Source organism: Calliphora vicina, chromosome 1 (assembly GCF_958450345.1).
Source record: "Calliphora vicina chromosome 1, idCalVici1.1, whole genome shotgun sequence".
Classification (NCBI taxonomy): Eukaryota; Metazoa; Arthropoda; class Insecta; order Diptera; family Calliphoridae; genus Calliphora; species Calliphora vicina.
This window is the reverse complement of record NC_088780.1, coordinates 75,177,733-75,196,840: the sequence shown is the minus strand read 5'-3', so window position 1 is coordinate 75,196,840 and position 19,108 is coordinate 75,177,733. Positions and strand designations below refer to the sequence as shown.

General features: G+C 31.8%; 2 protein-coding genes across 2 annotated transcripts; both read left to right on the top strand.

Moving 5' to 3' along the window:
• The first annotated feature begins 1,292 nt into the window (after positions 1 to 1,292).
• RpL10 (ribosomal protein L10) lies at positions 1,293 to 12,750 on the top strand. Its single transcript, XM_065514972.1, has 4 exons — positions 1,293 to 1,323; positions 1,384 to 1,689; positions 10,573 to 10,735; positions 12,475 to 12,750. The coding sequence occupies exons 1-4, from the start codon at positions 1,301 to 1,303 to the stop codon at positions 12,637 to 12,639; spliced, it is 657 nt and encodes a 218-aa protein (XP_065371044.1). The 5' UTR covers positions 1,293 to 1,300; the 3' UTR covers positions 12,640 to 12,750.
• Positions 12,751 to 15,555: 2,805 nt separating this feature from the next.
• LOC135950539 (uncharacterized) lies at positions 15,556 to 18,961 on the top strand. Its single transcript, XM_065500078.1, has 3 exons — positions 15,556 to 16,197; positions 16,820 to 16,996; positions 17,999 to 18,961. The coding sequence occupies exons 1-3, from the start codon at positions 15,556 to 15,558 to the stop codon at positions 18,959 to 18,961; spliced, it is 1,782 nt and encodes a 593-aa protein (XP_065356150.1).
• Positions 18,962 to 19,108: the final 147 nt, after the last annotated feature.

Here is a 19,108-nt window from a genome sequence, read left to right as displayed (position 1 = left end):
GTTTTTTTCTTTATTCTCAACATGTTCTCGTTATTGCAATTAAAGTTGCATACGATATTGACATTTTTAAATACATTTTAGTGCAAATAAAAATTAAATATAATTCCCGCTATTGGTGTTAACACCACAAAATCGAAAATAAAATGCAGATTGACGCGTCATCAATCAAGTGTACATCAAAGCATCAAATTACACGTACACGAAAGTGACAGCAAGCATTTTGATAGTGTATGGTGCCCTTAAAAGAAAAAATTCACATTTGTTTTCTTTAATTGAACAAAAATATCGTCCTCTTAATAAAACAATAGTGTATAATCTTTTTGCCATTTCGAAATAATTGAGTTTAAAATTTTTGTGTTAGAAGACATCTAGAACAAAAGTAATATTTCAATTCATCTTTCTGATGCAATAACAAAATAATGGTGTATATGCTTATCCACTATTGTTTTATTGAGTGGACGATATATAGTTATTTTCGATATTATGTATCGCAAAGTATACAGATATGAATCAGCTAGTTTCAGAAATATGGCAATAGAAAACAAAGAGAAGAAAATGTCAATATGGTCGTGGTTTGAGGAGAATGGAAAATATATATCACACTCGTTGCCTATTGAAAATTATATTTTTGCTCTCGCTCTGCAAACCTCAACCATTGAAATTTAGCTATTTAAACACGGATATTACACATCCTTAAACCTCTGTCTTGACTTTTGGTCAATGTTATGTTCCCGATCACACGAGACGAATTCGTGTCTTGACAATAAATAACACTGTGTCTACAACTGGCATGAAATGCTGAACACTAACATGATGTTAGTGTTAGGTATAGACACATAATGTTATGATTTTTTCATTGTTTAACACGGTAGTTAAACTATGTGTTTTAACAACTCTTTTATAACATAAAGTTTTAACAGCATAACAAATAAATAAGTATTTCATGTCTGTTGTAGACACGGTGTAAGAAAAGAAATTGATGGTTAGTTAACATATAGGCCTATATATTTAAAATTATTGTTTGTGTAGACAAGATTTATGGGTAGTGTAAACAGTAACCTAGTCAACATAAATTTGGTTTCGAAACACTTCCTACGGTCTGTTTAGTAATTTCCTATTGCCGTTGAGTCTTTCTTTTTGTGGCCTCCTTGACTAAGGTATGTGTTGAACCTATTGATCTGAAAACATCATGATTAGTTTATATTTTTGTACTTTTTGTACATATTTTTCCGATAATATAAATATTAAGAAATGCAATTAATGTTATATTTGTTTAATTATTCTAACTCTAGGAATAAAAATGGGTCGTCGTCCAGCGAGATGGTATGTAGTATTGATTTAATATTTTTGTGTATTCAAATTTTTATTTTTTTTTGTATTAAGCTATCGTTATTGCAAAAATAAGCCATATCCAAAATCTCGTTTTTGTCGTGGTGTACCAGATCCCAAAATTCGTATTTTTGATTTGGGGAGAAAGAAAGCTTCAGTAGAAGATTTTCCTCTGTGCGTTCATTTGGTTTCTGATGAGTACGAACAACTGAGTAGTGAGGCTTTGGAAGCTGGACGTATTTGCTGTAATAAGTATTTGGTTAAATATTGCGGTAAAGATCAATTCCATATTAGAATGCGTTGTCATCCCTTCCATGTTATTCGCATTAACAAGATGTTATCGTGTGCCGGAGCTGATAGGTATGTACAATAAAAATAGCTGTACACCCTTAAAATGCAAAAAATCTGATGTAAAATGTTTATTAGGAGCCATGAATTAAAGTTCCACTTCTATTATGTCGAAAAATATTTTATTTGCCGCCGTTTGCTAATATTGTTTTGATCATCCAGCCATATAAAACAAAATAGTGTATTTTATATATCCATACATATATAATAGTACATTTCTCATATATTTGTAAAACAATCTGATTTATTAATATTGTGAACCAAAAATTCCTTTTTGAATTTATATGACAGTACTCAGAAAATTTTGATATACATTTCTCATATATTTGTAAAACAATCTGATCATTAAATAGTGCTTCAAAATACCTTTAATATAAAATATGGTACTGTTTATTAATATTGTGAACCAAAAATTCCTTTTTGAATTTATATGACAGTACTTCAGAAAATTTTGATATACAGAAAAAAGAGTTTTTAGCGAAGCCGGTTTAAATACACCCACCCGAGTTTAAAGTTCCTTCGCCGCTGTACAAAAAAAAATGAAAATATAAAATTTTACTGGGATCTTGATTTGTTCCTTTTTTTTTTTTTGATAATCATTTTCTGGCCAGGGGACTTTAAAGGCTTCATTAGTCATTCCGTTGCTGTTGCGTTCTATTCCGTTCTGGATTTTACTTATGGCAGTTAGTTGTTCTGTGACAAAATCTATAATTTTTCTTTTAACACAATTCCTCTTTAAAACACATTAACTTACCTGTCATTCCCATTTCCTTTCATATTTTCGACCAGACGGCTCGTTTTTTTCCAAATTTCACAAAATCAACAAAAAATTTTCTTTATTTGAAAAGCCGCTGTCACTTACAATTTCGTAGACAATTTTTGTTTTTAACTGGTTCGTCCGGAACAGCACAGAAAAACTAACTACTTATTAAAGGGCTGCACAAGCACATTCATTTGTATTTATTTGCAAAACGAATGAGTGTGAATGAGGAACAATAACAACCAACGACAGAACAAAACAACAGAGTATAGAATGAGAGACAGTATATGACAAGGAGAGTAAATATACACCAAGTTAATGGTATATGATTTCAGGTCACAATGAAGCAGTGCACACCGAGTTTTTTGTATTATTAAATGTTCGTGTGTTCGGGTGCAAACATACCCAGCAGTTAAGCAAGTAGTCAATGTATCCCTTAAAGACAGTAATTGTCGCAAATGTCTTATCACTTGTCGGACTCCAATTTATATATTTTGGTCATTTGACTCTTGTGTGCACTTTGTAGTGCAGAGACAAGACAATTGGTTACTTTATACATCCCAAGTAATCTAGCGTGAAGACAATTGACACTTAAGTGTCTCTAAGTAATCTGGAGTGTAGTCACATTAAACGTTTTGTGAATAATTCGTACAAACTGGTTTTATACAAATTGTGTTGATATAATTCTCATACAGTTTATTTTTGTTTTTGCTTAAGTGTGCCTCTTAGTAACCTATGGTGAAATCACTTCAAACTTTTTTTTGTACTGCACTTTATTTTACCCACCAAAAGCGTTGACTACTTTCGATCAGCTATCAGATAGTCACAATGTAATCAAAAGGGTCAATTGACTCCCTGCTTAGGACATGCACGTGTTAAAATAACTAGTCAAGTAGCTGATCAAGTAACCAGTTACAAAGCTAGCAAGTTAACTGACGCTATGTAACCAGTATGTGAATCCAATGCGTTGCCTACTTTGGACCACCTATTAGATAGTCCCATTGTAATCAAAAAGAGACAATTGACCCCCTGCCTAGGACATGGCCGTGTTAAAATGACTGGTCACGTGGCTATTGAAGTAACTAGCTCCCACCCTAAATGATGAGTAAAATCACTAGTTCGGTACTGTCTCCTAGAACTGCTGGGTAATGATAAATAAGAATTCTACGTTAACGTTAGGCCGCACACATTCACACACATTGAAATTCATTCATGAAAACAAAAATAATTCGAATAATTCTTGATCATAGTAGTGAAAAAGTAAAGGTAGGATCACACGATTGCCGCAATGCACCAATTATTGGTCTATTTTATACGTCAATCGTGTGATTTCACAACTTATTGGCTCATGTCAAACCACAACAATATTGTGCTTATTTGGCCCAATCAAATGCAACCCTGGTACGGCAATCATGTGAATGCTTGATAGGCAACATGCACCAATAAAAAAGTTAAAAATACACCAATATTTATTGTGTTCTAGTGCGGCAATCAAAGAAGACAATTAGCGCCAATATTAATTTTTGTAAATGAAATATTGTTTTTGTCAGCCACACTCTGACCCACATACATCTTTTAACATTTCTTTATTAATTTTTTTATATGATAATTAAGGCCGACGCAATTTTCTTTTTTTATTTAACAAATATTTTTTTCAAAAATAGATTGTTTTTACATTTATGTAAACAAAACAAAATTTAAAATCTAGCACAACAGCTGTTTCTCTGAGTTGCCGTAAACTAGAACAATCGTGTGACTGAAATGCGACAATTATTGCCACTAAATCGCTTTGCGCCAATTTACGACAATCAAATTTATATAAAATGAAGCAATCATGTGACTGCAGAGAATTTGATTGGGACAATTTCTTTATTGGGCCCCAATTCAGCACAATAAAAATTGTAGTAAATTGGTTCATTGCGGCAATCGTGTGATCCTACCTTAAAACATACGCGGCAGGGCATGGTAGCATATGATCGTATACATAACAAACTCACATTCGTTTTATTTTTGTTGCGCACAATACTCATTCATTTTTCACTGTGTATATGATATAGAGTACATGCGTAGGCATTTTACAGTATTGTCGAGTGAAGTGAAGCAGGTCATTCAGTGTAGACGACAAAATGAATGTGCTTGTGCAGCCCTCTACTACTTATACATGTTTTTCATGTACAAAAGAGAAACAGCTGATTCGGAACGTAACAGAATTCTGCCTTAAAGTTTAAACTCTGCGGAGTATCGAACATTGGCTTCACTAAAATCATTTTTTATACCCTACACTACCATAGTGGGGAGGGTATTATGCGTTTGTGCAGATGTTTGTAACGCCCAAAAATATTAGTCTAACACCAACCTTACAGTATACCGATCGACTTAGAATCACTTTCTGAGTCGATTAAACGATGTCCGTCCGTCCGTCTGGTTGGCTGGCTGGCTGTCCATGTAAACCTTGTGCGCAGAGTACAGGTCGCAATTTTGAAGATATTTCGATCAAATTTGGTACATATTACTTTTTTGGCCCAAGGAGCAAGCCTATTGAAACTGGCTGAAATCGGTCCATTATTTCACCTATCCCCCATACAAATGTCCCCTCGAAATTGGACTTTATCGGTCATAAATGTTTAATTTACAGTGAATGTCACTTAAAATCGTACACCATCGTAGTCAAATTTTATTCATTAGTTTTAGAAAGTTGATGTTTTGGAAATATTTTCAAATGCTATTATTATATTGTCTGTGTTATTACCTATCAGAAAATTGGGTATAATTTTAATTGCCCTTATCCACAAATAAAAAAATTGGGTAAGACTGTCAGTGCCCAGAATATCAACGCTTCATTTAAAATCGTAAAGGCACTAAAAATAGCAAATGATAGCCTACAAAGTATTAGGATTATTTTATATTAACATTTTTTTTTAATTTTTAAAGTTTTAATTATAATTTAATATAATTGTACGAATTTAAGTGAAATATGAATTTTGTGATGTTCTTTAATTTTTATCAATATTTTTTTTAACGAAATGAGGTTTTGTTAACTTTTTTGTTGAAATACATATTTTTTTGTTCCAATTAATAAAATGACTTAATTTTTTATATAATCACCTATTATTGCCTGTATAATTTCATAATATTTAAAAAAAAATATGTTGTACGATTTTGAGTGACACTCACTGTATCTATGTATCTACACAAATTTTGCTCCAAATAAGTTTTATATATACAAAATTCATGTCACCAAATTTTGTTACGATCGGTCCATAATTAGTCATAGCTCCATATAGACCCGCTTCCGAAAATCACTTTAACGTGCATAAATCGCTTAAAAATGTTGGTATACACACAAAATTCAACATAGTTAACTTTAATATAGACATAAATCACACGACCTAATTTTATGGTGATCGGTCCATAATTGGTCATAGCTCCCATATAAGGCCCACTTCCGAAAATCACTCAAAAATATAAATTATTGAAATTTTAAAAGAAAAATATTTTTACTCATTTACTTGGTGTAGGGTATTATATGGTCGGGCTTGACCGACCATACTTTCTTACTTGTTCTGTATATCAACATTTTCTGAAGTACGTCATAAATTCGAGGAATAGGTATATAATTTATGTCCATAATGATCAGATTATTTCAAAATATATGAGAAATTTACTATCAGCCCAATTATGAATAAAAATTCCGCGGGAGTTTTTTCCCTTTTCTCATTTTTCCTATTCAATTTCAATGAGAAAAAAACTCCCGGGGAACAAACTCCCGCCGAATTTTTTATTCATAATTTGGCTGTATATATTCAGAACAACAGGATAAATGGGAAAAGGCAAAAGCTCCCTCGGATTTTTTATTCATGTTTGGGCTGATTGACTTTACCTGTAACACTTATGCCCAGTTTTTGACTTATTATTTAAATACGTATTTAGTTAATTTTTACTTAAAATTAAGTTGTATTTAAATACAGTTTCAGTTTTTCAGTGCTACATAATTTGTCTTATTTAAATAAGATAAAAGTATGGTAGCACTACTAAATATCAAAAATTTATCGATAGTTTTGCTTAAAACAGCTGTTCATCCAAAACAAAAATTGATACATTTTGCCCAATAAGAAATAAAAGTTTATTAAACAATAAAATTATTGGTAGGAAAATGCACAAAAGAAGCTCCAATTGCCCCGCATCGGAATTGTAGTTTTTGCAAGACGCTGTTGTTTGGTTTTTTTTTCACTACAATAGAGTGAAAAAAAAACCAAATAACAAAAGTCAGCTGTCAAAAACATATGATAGTATATGAAACTTAAATAGAATTTAAATGGCCAACGTTGACCATTTAAGTATCATTTAAAAAAGCACTGAGAAACTAATTTTCGTATTTAAATAGAACTTAAATATAATTCATATTTAAATACGAAGTCAAGAACTGGCTCTTAGAGCAAGTTTTCGACTTCGTATTTAAATATGAATTATATTTAAGTTCTATTTAAATACGAAAATGAGTTTCTCAGTGCTTTTTTAAATGATACTGAAATGGCCAACTTTGGCCATTTAAGTTTCATAAACTACCATATGTTTTTGACAGCTGACTTTTGTTGTTTGGTTTTTTTTTACTCTATTGTAGTGAAAAAAAAACCAAACAACAGCGTCTTACTAAAAACAGCGTCTTGCAAAAACTACAATTCCGATGCGGGGCAATTGGAGCTTCTTTTGTGCATTTTCCTACCATTCATTTTATTAATAAACTTTTATTTCCTGTTGGGCAAAATGTATCAATTTTTGTTTTGGTTGAACAGCTGTTTTAAGCAAAACTATCGATAAATTTTTGATATTTAGTAGTGCTACCATACTTTTATCTTATTTAAATAAGACAAATTATGTAGCACTGTAAAACTCAAACTGTATTTAAATACAACTTAATTTTAAGTAAAGATAAACTAAATACGTATTTAAATAACAAGTCAAAAACTGGGCATTAAACTAAGAGAACGTTTTTGTGATTATAATTTTGAGAGCTATCAACACCAAACAAATTATTAAAATACAAGCTGTTTCGATCTTGATTTACTTTCTTAAAGCTGCGTTTACACGTTTGTCAGATTGTCAGGAACATGCTCATAAAATGGTTAACACAACCATGAGAACTTATGTTAAAACATATGGGTGTTAACCATTGATCATTTTCTGACAATACTGTAATGTCCAGTTTTTGACTTCGTATTTAAATACGTATTTAGTTAATTATACCCTTCACTTTCGTGAGAAGGGTATATATATAAGTTTGTCATTCCGTTTGTAATTTCTACATTTTTCATTTCCGACCCTCTAAAGTATATATATTCTGGATCATTATAGATAGCGGAGTCGATTAAGCCATGTCTGTCTGTTGAAATCAATTTTCTGAAGACACCAGATATCTTCGGGATCCAAATCTTCAATAATTCTGTCAGACATGCTTTCGAGAAGTTTGCTATTTAAAATCAGCAAAAGCGGTCAATAAATAACGGGGATATGAGCAAAAAATCGGGACAACCTCGATTTTTGATCTATATCTGGATTACTAAGTCATTAATATAGACAATATGGATATCTAATGATAGATATTTCAAAGTCCATTGCAACGAATAAGGCTATAGTAAGTTGGACATACAATGGGTCAAAATCGGGAAAAATATTTTTTAACCCGAATTTTTTTTTCATCATACATTTTTTTCCAAAAAAAAATTAAAAAAAAATTTTTGAAAAACAAAAAAAAAATTAAATTTTGTTTACCTAAAAATATTTAAAAAAATTTATTTTAAAGTATAATTTGGTAATTTCTCTTACTTGTTTTTACTTAAATTTAAGTGGTATTTAAATAGAGTTTTTAGTTTTTCAGTGCTATATAATTTTTCTTATTTAAATAATATAAAAGTATGGTAGCACTACTAAATATCAAATATTTATCGATAGTTTTGCATAAAACAATGTTCAACCGAAACAAAAATTTATACATTTTGCGCAATAAGAAAAAAAAGTTTATTAAACAATAAAATTATTGCTAGAAAAATGCGAAAATTCCAATTGCCCCGTATCGGAATAGTAGTTCTAGCAAGACGCTGTAAAAAAATACCGCGCTACAATAGAGTGAAAAAAAATAAACAACAAAAGTCAGCTGTTAAAAACATATGGTATATAGAATTTAATTGGCAACGTTGGCCATTTAAGTATCATTTAAAAAAGCACTGAGAAACTCATTATCATTTAAATAGGACTTAAATATAATTCATATTTAAATACAAAGTCAAAAAATGGCCGTAATGCGCAGTTTTTGACTTCGTATTTAAATACGTATTTAGTTAATTTTTACTTAAATTTAAGTGGTATTTAAATACAGGTTGAGTTTTTCAGTGCTATATAATTTTTCTTATTTAAGCTATCTGTTCAAAATTTCGTGCGAAATGCTGTCAAACTACATATAAAATATTTGGAATGAAATATATGCGAAATAATTTCGCAAAAGCAGTACTCTGTTTTTATTGTTGAAAACATGTGGATTACATCTGGCAACCTTATTTTTCCACACGAAATAACATACGCAGCACTTCTTTCGCACGAACAGCTAGCTGTCAAACTTCATGTAAAATTTTTCGCATGAAAAAACCATAGTTTTTCGCAAATATGAACAGAGTACTAGGCTTTAAATAAATATCAAAAATTTATCGATAGTTTTGCATAAAACAGCTGTTCAACCAAAACAAAAATTTAAAAATTTTGCCCAATAAGAAAAAAAAAGTTTATTAAACAATAAAATTATTGCTAGGAAAATGCGCAATAATGGTAGCACTAATAAATATCAAAAATTTATCGATAGTTTTGCATAAAACAGCTGCTCAACCAAAACAAAATATTAAACATTTTGCGCAATAAGAAAAAAAAAAGATTATTAAACAATAAAATTATAGCTAGGAAAATGCGCAAAAGAAGCTCCAATTGCACCGCATCGGAATTGTAGTTTTTGCAAGACGCTGTAAAAAAAAATACAGCCTTATAATAGTGTGAAAAAAAACCAAAAATAACAAAAGTCAGCTGTTAAAAACATGGTAGTTTATGAAACTTAAATAGAATTTAAATGGCCAACGTTGGCCATTTAAGTATCATTTAAAAAAGCACTGAGAAACTCATTTTCGTATTTAAATAGAACTAATCGTTTTTAATATTTGGTGGTCATATAATTAAAACAGTATCAATAAGTAACTAATTTTTCACATAAACAAGTTATCAAAAATTATGTTATATAAATCTAAATCTTGTAGCACCACGAGTGGAAACGGTGTGTATTCCGTTTATAATTTTCACATTTTTTTATTTGCGACCTCATAAAGTTTACGTATTCTGGAAACTTTTGGAAATTACAAAGACCTCTTTCACTCTAGGCAATTTATTTGCGTAAGTCTCTTGCCCAACAACAAAACGGCATGCAAAATTTTCTTCTCCTTAAACCAGAGGTTCGCAAAAATAAATCCTCTCACCAATACACTTACTCTCACCAACACATTCAATTCTTTATTTTATTCAGTGCACCTACAAACACACAAATACAAAAACTGAAAAAATAAAGAAAAAGTCATACACCAGTGCTCATGCGTATTCCTAGTTGTCTCGTTGAGTGGACAACGACTACTAAAATGTAAGAGCATAAGAATACGTGTGATTTTATTTTCCACAATTGTGGTATGGGCTGCGCATTACTGCCTTAAACCGACATTACCTCTAGCATCTAAAAACAAAAGAGACTTGCGCAACTAAATTGCCAAGTGTGAAGGGGTCAAACGGATTGATAATCATATTAATAACCTTGAAATGGTTTAGATCTTTGAAACCCTTCCATAAACACAAAATTACTAGGGGGAGGCAATATTGGCGACTGATAAAATTGTAGCTAAAGATCTGGTCAACACTGTTTCGCATTTTTGAATGTTTGGTTTTTTGCATTTTAGGTGAAGATACAATGTATATAGTGATGAAATTGCCTAGAGCACTGGGATATGAAATAATATGATTACCTATTTCTTTGACTAATAATCTGAATCTATGTCGAAATATTTCCTTAATTAAGTATAAGTGATTTTCTGACATTTATTATATTTTTCTTTTAGGCTTCAAACTGGAATGCGTGGTGCTTTCGGTAAACCTCAAGGAACAGTCGCAAGAGTTCGTATTGGACAACCTATAATGTCTGTTCGTTCGAGTGACAGATATAAAGCACAAGTTGTGGAAGCTCTTAGACGTGCTAAATTTAAGTTCCCCGGTCGTCAAAAAGTAAGTGTACATAAAAAAACAAATTAAATTTCTACTACAAAATACGTATTAATGAAATGAGTAAAAGTAGTAAATGTTAATAATCGATTTTTGATTATTCGATCAACTATTTTTAACTCGATTATTAAATTACGATTAATCGAACCTAAGTAGATTTTTTTGGTCGATTACGATTATTTTTAAAGAATTTTATTTTTGTAAGTTTGTTTCTACATTTTTCAAAAGGATGTGTTAATTCAATATTTTACTTTATGTTCAAACATAACGCAATTTTTTTTATAAATTTTAAGAATTATTAAACCTTAAATAATTATTAATTCTTCAGACAATTTTGTAAAAGTAATTGTTGTTGATCCATATGCTCTGAACTCAATCTATTTCTTTGGTTAGTTATAATTAACCCAGCCTTTGAAAACAGCATTTCACCATGGCACAGATGTTGCCAATTACCAAGGAATTTCAGCGCAATAACATACAGGTTTCGGTTTTTTTTTTTTTTTTTTTTGAATTTTCCCATACTTCAATGGGGTTCAAGTTACGAGGGAAAACTGGTCGATTCAAGTATTGTGTAAGTTCAAGTGGAGAAACAGATGAGATCAAACAATCATCACAAAAATGGCTGATGCATTGTCTGCGCGACAGCATCAGCTGATTTGCATCAGCATCGCAAACTAATCCACAGATGCGCATCAAATGCAGTGCAGTGATGCATTTCCGAACAAGCCCCAGATAATGCATCATCCATTTTTGTGATGCTTGTTTGATGGTTTTTTGCGCATCATCTGTTTCACTGTTGCTTTTTAGAACTCACTGCGCATCAGATGCAGCGCAGTGATGCATTTCCAACAACAAATTATTTTTTATTTTATAGTGGTTGTACAATGTTGGTCAAGCCTTTATAAGGGTTCCTAATTTAATAGTGGCATTTGATCGGTATTGTCACAGTCGTAGTTTTAATCAGTATAAAATCAATAAATTCTTTGTTTAATTAGAAAACTTAAGAATATCGACCATGTAAAATCTATAAAACATGCGTAGGTTAGACAAAATTTCAATGGATAAACAAATTTGAACCACTATTATTATTATTTTCTCTAAATATGAATAATAATCATTGAATATCCCTAAAAGTTCTAATGTTAGGCATCTTAATAATTCCTTTAAGAGCATAGACTTTAAATTTGATTCATTATTAATAACCAAATTTTTCTGTTGTGGCTTGGGATGAGTGAAAAATTCGGTTATTTCAACAGTAATACTTCTTTGCCAACTGACTATCTGTTGCTAGAACCGAAAAAATTTATGGATATAATAGAATAATTCAATTAGCAACTGTTTTTCCAGATATATAGCACATTTTTCCACAAAATTTCATATAACCCTCGCTTTTATGGTGATCATATAATAATTAAGTTACTTGATATAAATTTATTTAAATTAATATAGTATTTTTGTTGGCTAGTACCACTTGCTTTTTAGGACTTTATTAATTTGTTCATAGTTTTTCAATATGGAAAAAATCTAGAAGGCTTTTTGAAAAGTATTAGAATTTTCATGGAACAAATTAAATTTTGTATGTTTTTTACATAAATGATAAACAAAATTAATGTAAATTTTAATGCTTTTGTTCTGTGTTCAGAACTGCCAATTTGTATATCCCAAAATTTACGCAATTTCAAATACTTTAAAAATGATGATGTAGGTTATAATTTATGATTGTCTCTTTTTTTTCTATTTAGATTTATGTCTCTAAAAAATGGGGATTCACTAAGTACGAACGTGAACGTTACGAAGAATTGCGTGATGATAATCGTTTTGAACAAGATGGTTGCAACGTGAAATACAGGCCAGAACATGGACCTATGGCTGCATGGGAAAAGGCACAACGTGAAGTGTATGCTTAATCATTTTAAACATATTTTTGAAGATTATTCCTTGTGATATATTCACAATATAAACTTGTAAAATTAAATCTTTTTCCATAAATAAAAAATTGTCTATTTAAAAATATTAAACTGTGTATTATATTATTTTTTTTTTGATATACATGTAGTGCCACCAAGGTTCCCAGATTTTTTTCGAGACTTATCCCCAAATTTAAATTTTTCGTCCCCGAAATTCCACAAAAAACAGTTTGTGATATCCCCAAAAATCCCCAGTGAAAATAATTTAATTGATACATATTTATACGTATTTATTTGTTCTACAATTTTATTTATGTATATAAAATAATTTAAAAAATAAAATTTATAATACTTGTATAAAGTTATTTTTCATTTTAAATTACACTCGTAATTTTTTTACACAACAAACCTAAAAAAAATTCCACAAAAAGTATTTTAACAAACTATAACCAAGTGTAAAGAAATCAGAGTATAATTTTCCATTTTTTGAAATGAATACCCTTATATTCATTTATATTTCAGATTTTATTCCATAAGAAATACATATGTTTCTTACCTTGTGCCCAATCTTCACTTTCCCAGATGGAATTATCATTTTTTTGGAGTTGTTAATTTTATTTGCCATTTTTAACGATACAAATTCTTCATTTGAACTATAGCTTCTTCTAAAACAAACATTTACGTCTATTGTAATACAACCTATTGATTCACCCCTATCGCGAATCAATATTTCACATGAAATATTTTCCTTTTTTCGTTCATCAACTTTGTTCACGTGAAAAAATTCCCCTTGTGAAATTTTTAGATGGAATTTTGTAAACAATAAACAGCTGCTACGAAAAAAATCAACTATTGTGAATGTAAAGTTCATCATGATATTCCCGATAGCAATTTTCCCTTCGAGGGAAATGAATATTTCATGGGAACAGAATTTCACATGTTATTGCCGATAGGGGTGAATAACAAGGATTGTCAGTATAAATAAAATATTTCGATGTTAAAATAACCTTTCGATTGTAAAATAAACTCTTATATACACCCCTATCGGCAATAGATAAATAGATCAATTCCGTAAATACGAAAACTAATCCAAAAAATAAGTAAAATAAAAATCCCCAAAACATACAATATTGCCCCTACTGTTCCCCATATCCCCAAACACAATAATTTATCCCCATTTACAAAATAAAATCCCCAATTTGGGGAAAAATCCCCTAATCTGACAACACTGAGTGCCACACTCACAGGTTTAGGATCTGGCAACGCCGTTATATTTTGACTTGATAAGAAGGGTTCTACAAGTCGATTGTTCGAACAATCGACTATTTCCTGAAAAAAGTCGAAATCGACTTTTGGTCGGAAAAAGTCGAACAATCAATTATGTTATCTCAAAAGACGAAAACAGTCGATAAGTCGACTTTTTGGATTGTTAAAAAAAAAATAGCGCACTTGCATTTTTTGTAGTGTATGCTAATATAAGTAAATAATAAATAAATAAATGTTTATAAAATAAAGCTTTTTTCTACACAAAATTCTTACAACATTATTCTAACTATTATCGCCTTGATAAATTTTATTTTTATTGCTAAACTTTACAAAAGGCTCATCAATAAATGTAGAAACCATGTATTTTTTACTAGAAATGGTAAAATGTTGAAAAAAGTCGATTAACTAAAAAATCGAAAGTTCGAAAATTCGACTTTTTAAAAAACGGAAATAGTCGAAAAGTCGACTTTTTGTTCAGCTATAGAACCCTATTGATAAGCCCATGGGCCGAATTACCGCACTCGTGATCGAATGAACTATCGTATCGAAAAATAATTTCGATATCGTAATTATAACAAAATGTACTAAATTTCATGCTCGATATCTAATGCCGTAATCTCAAATAAGAAAATTACGATCGAATTTACTCGATATCGGCCCCAGTTTTTGACTTCGTATTTAAATACGTATTTAGTTAATTTTTACTTAAATTTAAGTGGTATTTAAATACAGTTTGATTTTTTCAATGCTATATAATTTTTCTTATTTAAATAAGATAAAAGTATGGTAGCACTACTAAATATCAAATATTTCTGTTTTGCATAAAACAGCTGTTCAACCAAAATAAAAATTGATAAATTTTGCGCAATGTTAAAAACTTATGGTAGTTTATGAAACTTAAATAGAATTTAAATGGCCAACGTTGGCCATTTAAGTATCATTTAAAAAAGCACTGAGAAACTCATTTCCGTATTTAAATAGAACTTAAATATAATTCATATTTAAATACGAAGTCCAAAAATGGCCCTTATTGTTTATTAGCCCCTGTCTATACTTGAAAAATATTCATCATAACAATAAATGACATTTATTATCAAGACAAAATTGTCTAAGCAAAAGCACTAACAATTTTATCATAACGAAGCAATAATACTAATAAATGGGACTATACCTGATAATTCTTTATCTAGACAACAATTTTGAAGTTTATCATGATAAAAATTTGTCAGGTATAGACAGGGGGTTAGACATCTGCATCGAGTAAGTTTTTTCTTCATGTGTGAAACTCGTCGTCAATTGTAGTATTTATTTGTACCCATAATCAGAGCACAAGTAGGGAAGTGAAGAGAATGTTTGCTTATTAAATACGAAAAAGTAAAAAAAAGTTGTTCGACTTTTTTCCGACCAAAAAGTCGATTTCGACTTTTTTCAGCAAAACGTCGATTGTTCGAACAATCTACTTATAGAATCCAACTCTTCATGTGGTAAAAATACACATTACGTAAGCGCTTATCTAATTAAAGTTTCCAAAAAAAAAACTCACAAAATTTCCAATTGGAAAATTGCACAAAAGACAATTTGAAATGTCTCATTTTTGTCAGCGGTCTTCAGTCACCAAAGGACGCAAATTTCCGCAATGAAATTTTAAGAATGCTGGATGAAGAGAGACCTGAAAAGCCGGTAACCTTAGAATTCATCAACAAGGAAATTCAGCGTACCCTACAACGTCAGCATGATACCAAAATGATTGGCAACAACCAACAGGCAGCTGTTCAGACACAAGCCATTCATACAAAACAACAGAAAACTAAGTACGTATCTAACCATCACAAGGATGATTCAAAAACACCTTCAACACCATGTTGGTTTTGTGGCGCTATGCACTATTCAAACACTTGCCAATACAAGAACCACAAATGTAAGCAATGTGGTAGAGTAGGACACAAAGAAGGTTATTGCAACGTTAAAAGTGACGGCAACAACAACAAGCAGAAGCATTCAGCTGACAACCGTCACACACAACAAACAGCAAACAAGCAGAACACAAATTCTAATAAGAATACAGCACAAACGAGAGCCATCGATAACAGTATCGATAACTGGTTTCATCGTAAACATGTAAATGTTTTAATAAATAATCAGAATGTCGAGCTTCAACTGGACACAGCTTCAGACATTTCTATTATTTCAGAAGAAATATGGGCCAGTATAAATAGCCCCACATTAACCTCAACAAAGCGTACTGCAAGAGACGCAAACCACAACAAAATTGAATTCATTGGAGAATTCGAAGTAAACATTTCATTTTTAAATGCAACAGGAACAATAACATTTTATGTGACAACAGTACAATCATTGAACATAGCAGGTGCAGATTTTTTTGAAGAATTTGGTCTTTGGGAAATTCCTATCAACACTTTTTGCAATACAATTCAAAAACATGATGCTGATGACCACATCGCAGATTTTATTAGGGAATTTCCACAAGTTTTTGAAAAGAAGCTGGGTCATTGTTCAGGAATAAAGATCCATCTTCCACTCAAACCAAATGCTGTCCCAAACGTCCAGTTCCATATTCAGTAATTTCTCTAGTAGATGCTGAACTCAATCGATTGGAGGAAGAAGGCGTGATTTCACCAATTAACTTTTCAGAGTGGGCAGCCCCTATAGTTACAGTGAGACGCTCTAGTGGTAAAATCAGAATATGTGCAGACTATTCAACAGGTCTCAACGAAAATGTTGAACCTCATTTTCATCCACTACCTCTACCAGAGGATATTTTCATGTGCCTCAACAATCGTAAGTACTTCACAAGACTTGATTTTAATGACGCATACATGCAGTTTGAAGTAGATGACATAACCAAGTCCATCTTAACTATAAACACACACCGAGGCTTATATACGTTTAATAGGTTCCTGGAATAAGGTCAGCACCAGGTGCATTCCAACAAGCTATAGAGCAAATTCTAGCGGGCATTCCAGAGGCCACAGCATATTTGGACGATGTTATTATTGCCAGCGAGACATTTCAACAGCACCTACAATCAATACGACACGTATTGAATCGTTTTTCAGAATACAACATGACAGTAAATTTTGAGAAATGTGAATTTATTCAACCCCAAATCAAATACTTAGGTCACATAGTTGATTCTAGGGGCATCAAACCGGATCCGAATAAAATTTACTCAATCACCAATTTACCGAGACCTCAAAATGTCAGTGAACTTAGATCATTTCTTGGTTCTATAAATTTCTACGGTAAATTCATTGGCACAATAAGATCTCTTAGAGCACCTCTCGACGAATTACTTCAAAATAATACTAAGTGGTATTGGTCTCCAGATTGTGAAAATTCATTTCAAAAATTCAAGCAGGTTCTAGTATCGGATTATAGTTTCAGCAGATGCTTCAATGCAGGGTCTTGGCGCACAAATAGCACATATCATGCCAGATGGAACGGAAAAACCAGTTGCACACGCATCTAGGTCTTTGACGCCAGCTGAGAAAAACTATGGGCAAATTGAGAAGGAGGCTCTTGCTTTAGTTTTTGCAGTAAAAAAATTTCATCGCATGATGAAACCATTACTGGCGATCATAAACCATTACTGGCAATCTTTGGTTCAAGAAAGGGTATTCCAGTTCATTCAGCAAGCAGACTTCAGAGATGGGCATTAACCATGATGACATACAACTTCGATATCGAGTATGTCAAAACAGATGATTTTGGTAACGTTGATATGTTATCCCGATTGCTTCCATCAAAACGACAAGAGGATGAAGATTTTGTAATTGCATGTGCAACTCTCGAATATAACATAAGATCTATCTTAAGAGATAATCTTCAGTCAATTCCACTCACACATCATATGGTTCTACAGGCAACGGGAAAAGATTCAACCATACAGACAATACTTCAGTATATACAAACATCATGGCCAAAGAAATCAAAAGATCTTCCTGGCAGCGATCTACTAGCTTTTTATAATCGCCGCTCATCATAATCATTTGTAGGCGGTTGTTTACTATTCGGTGAACGTATTGTAATTCCACGAATATTTAGAAACAGAATTCTAAAAATATTACACAAGGGACATCAAGGTCAACAACGTATGAAATCTATTGCACGCAGCAATATATATTGGCCTAACATCGATCAACATATTGAAGATTTTGTACGTCTGTGCCCACAATGTCAAACAAACATGAGGTCACCCACAAAGACATCATTATGTTCCTGGCCTATATCAACCAAACCGCTCCAACGCGTTCATATTGATATTGCAGGTCCTATTCGATCACATTACTACTTGGTCATAGTGGACTCATTTTCATACCATCCACAAAGTAATGGACAAGCTGAACGCTTTGTGGACATAATCAAGACAGCGATAAGAAAATTATACGATGGTGATTCGAAGGATAACACACATCTTCAAGAATTTTTATTACAGTATCGTTCGACCCCAAACACAAATTGTGCGGAGGGGAAAACTCCTGCGGAACTATTTATTGGACGGAAACTACGTACTGAAATTGATCTTATCAAACCTCAGGATTCTTCAGAAATTATACGTGACACGAAAATGGAGGAACAGTACAATAGGAAACACGGCGCGAATCATCGTGAATTTCAAATTAATCAACAAGTTTTTGTAAAAACCTACAAGGACAATAGGATGATATGGCGTCCAGGTGTAATAATCGAAAAAGTTGGTCATGTGAATTATCATGTTGAAATCAAGGATGCTGATTCAGATAAAGTCATCAAATCACATACCAATCAAATTCGTGAACGTTTTGTAGATGTGAATCCACACGAATCTACGGCATACAATTTGCAACCATTATTTAACCGACCAGCTGAAGATGATCATCCACATCTTGAGTTACCGGACGGTATTCAGTCAGACAACCAAGATGTCAATGAGCTTTTCAACACATCATCAAATAATGATGATGCTACAAATGAAAGTACTACGTCACCACCCAGACGTTCCACACGAAATAAGCGTACTCCAGCATGGCACCGGGACTACGAGGTTCATCACTAACAAAGGGGGAAATGTTGGGTATGCAACACTGTTTTAGTTGCAACACTGCTAAATTGCGACACTGCAGGACTATGCAATTTTAAACTTAACGAACTTTGAAACTACAAGCAGTTGTCTGTGTGTATTGTCTCAGCAGTGAGCAAGTTC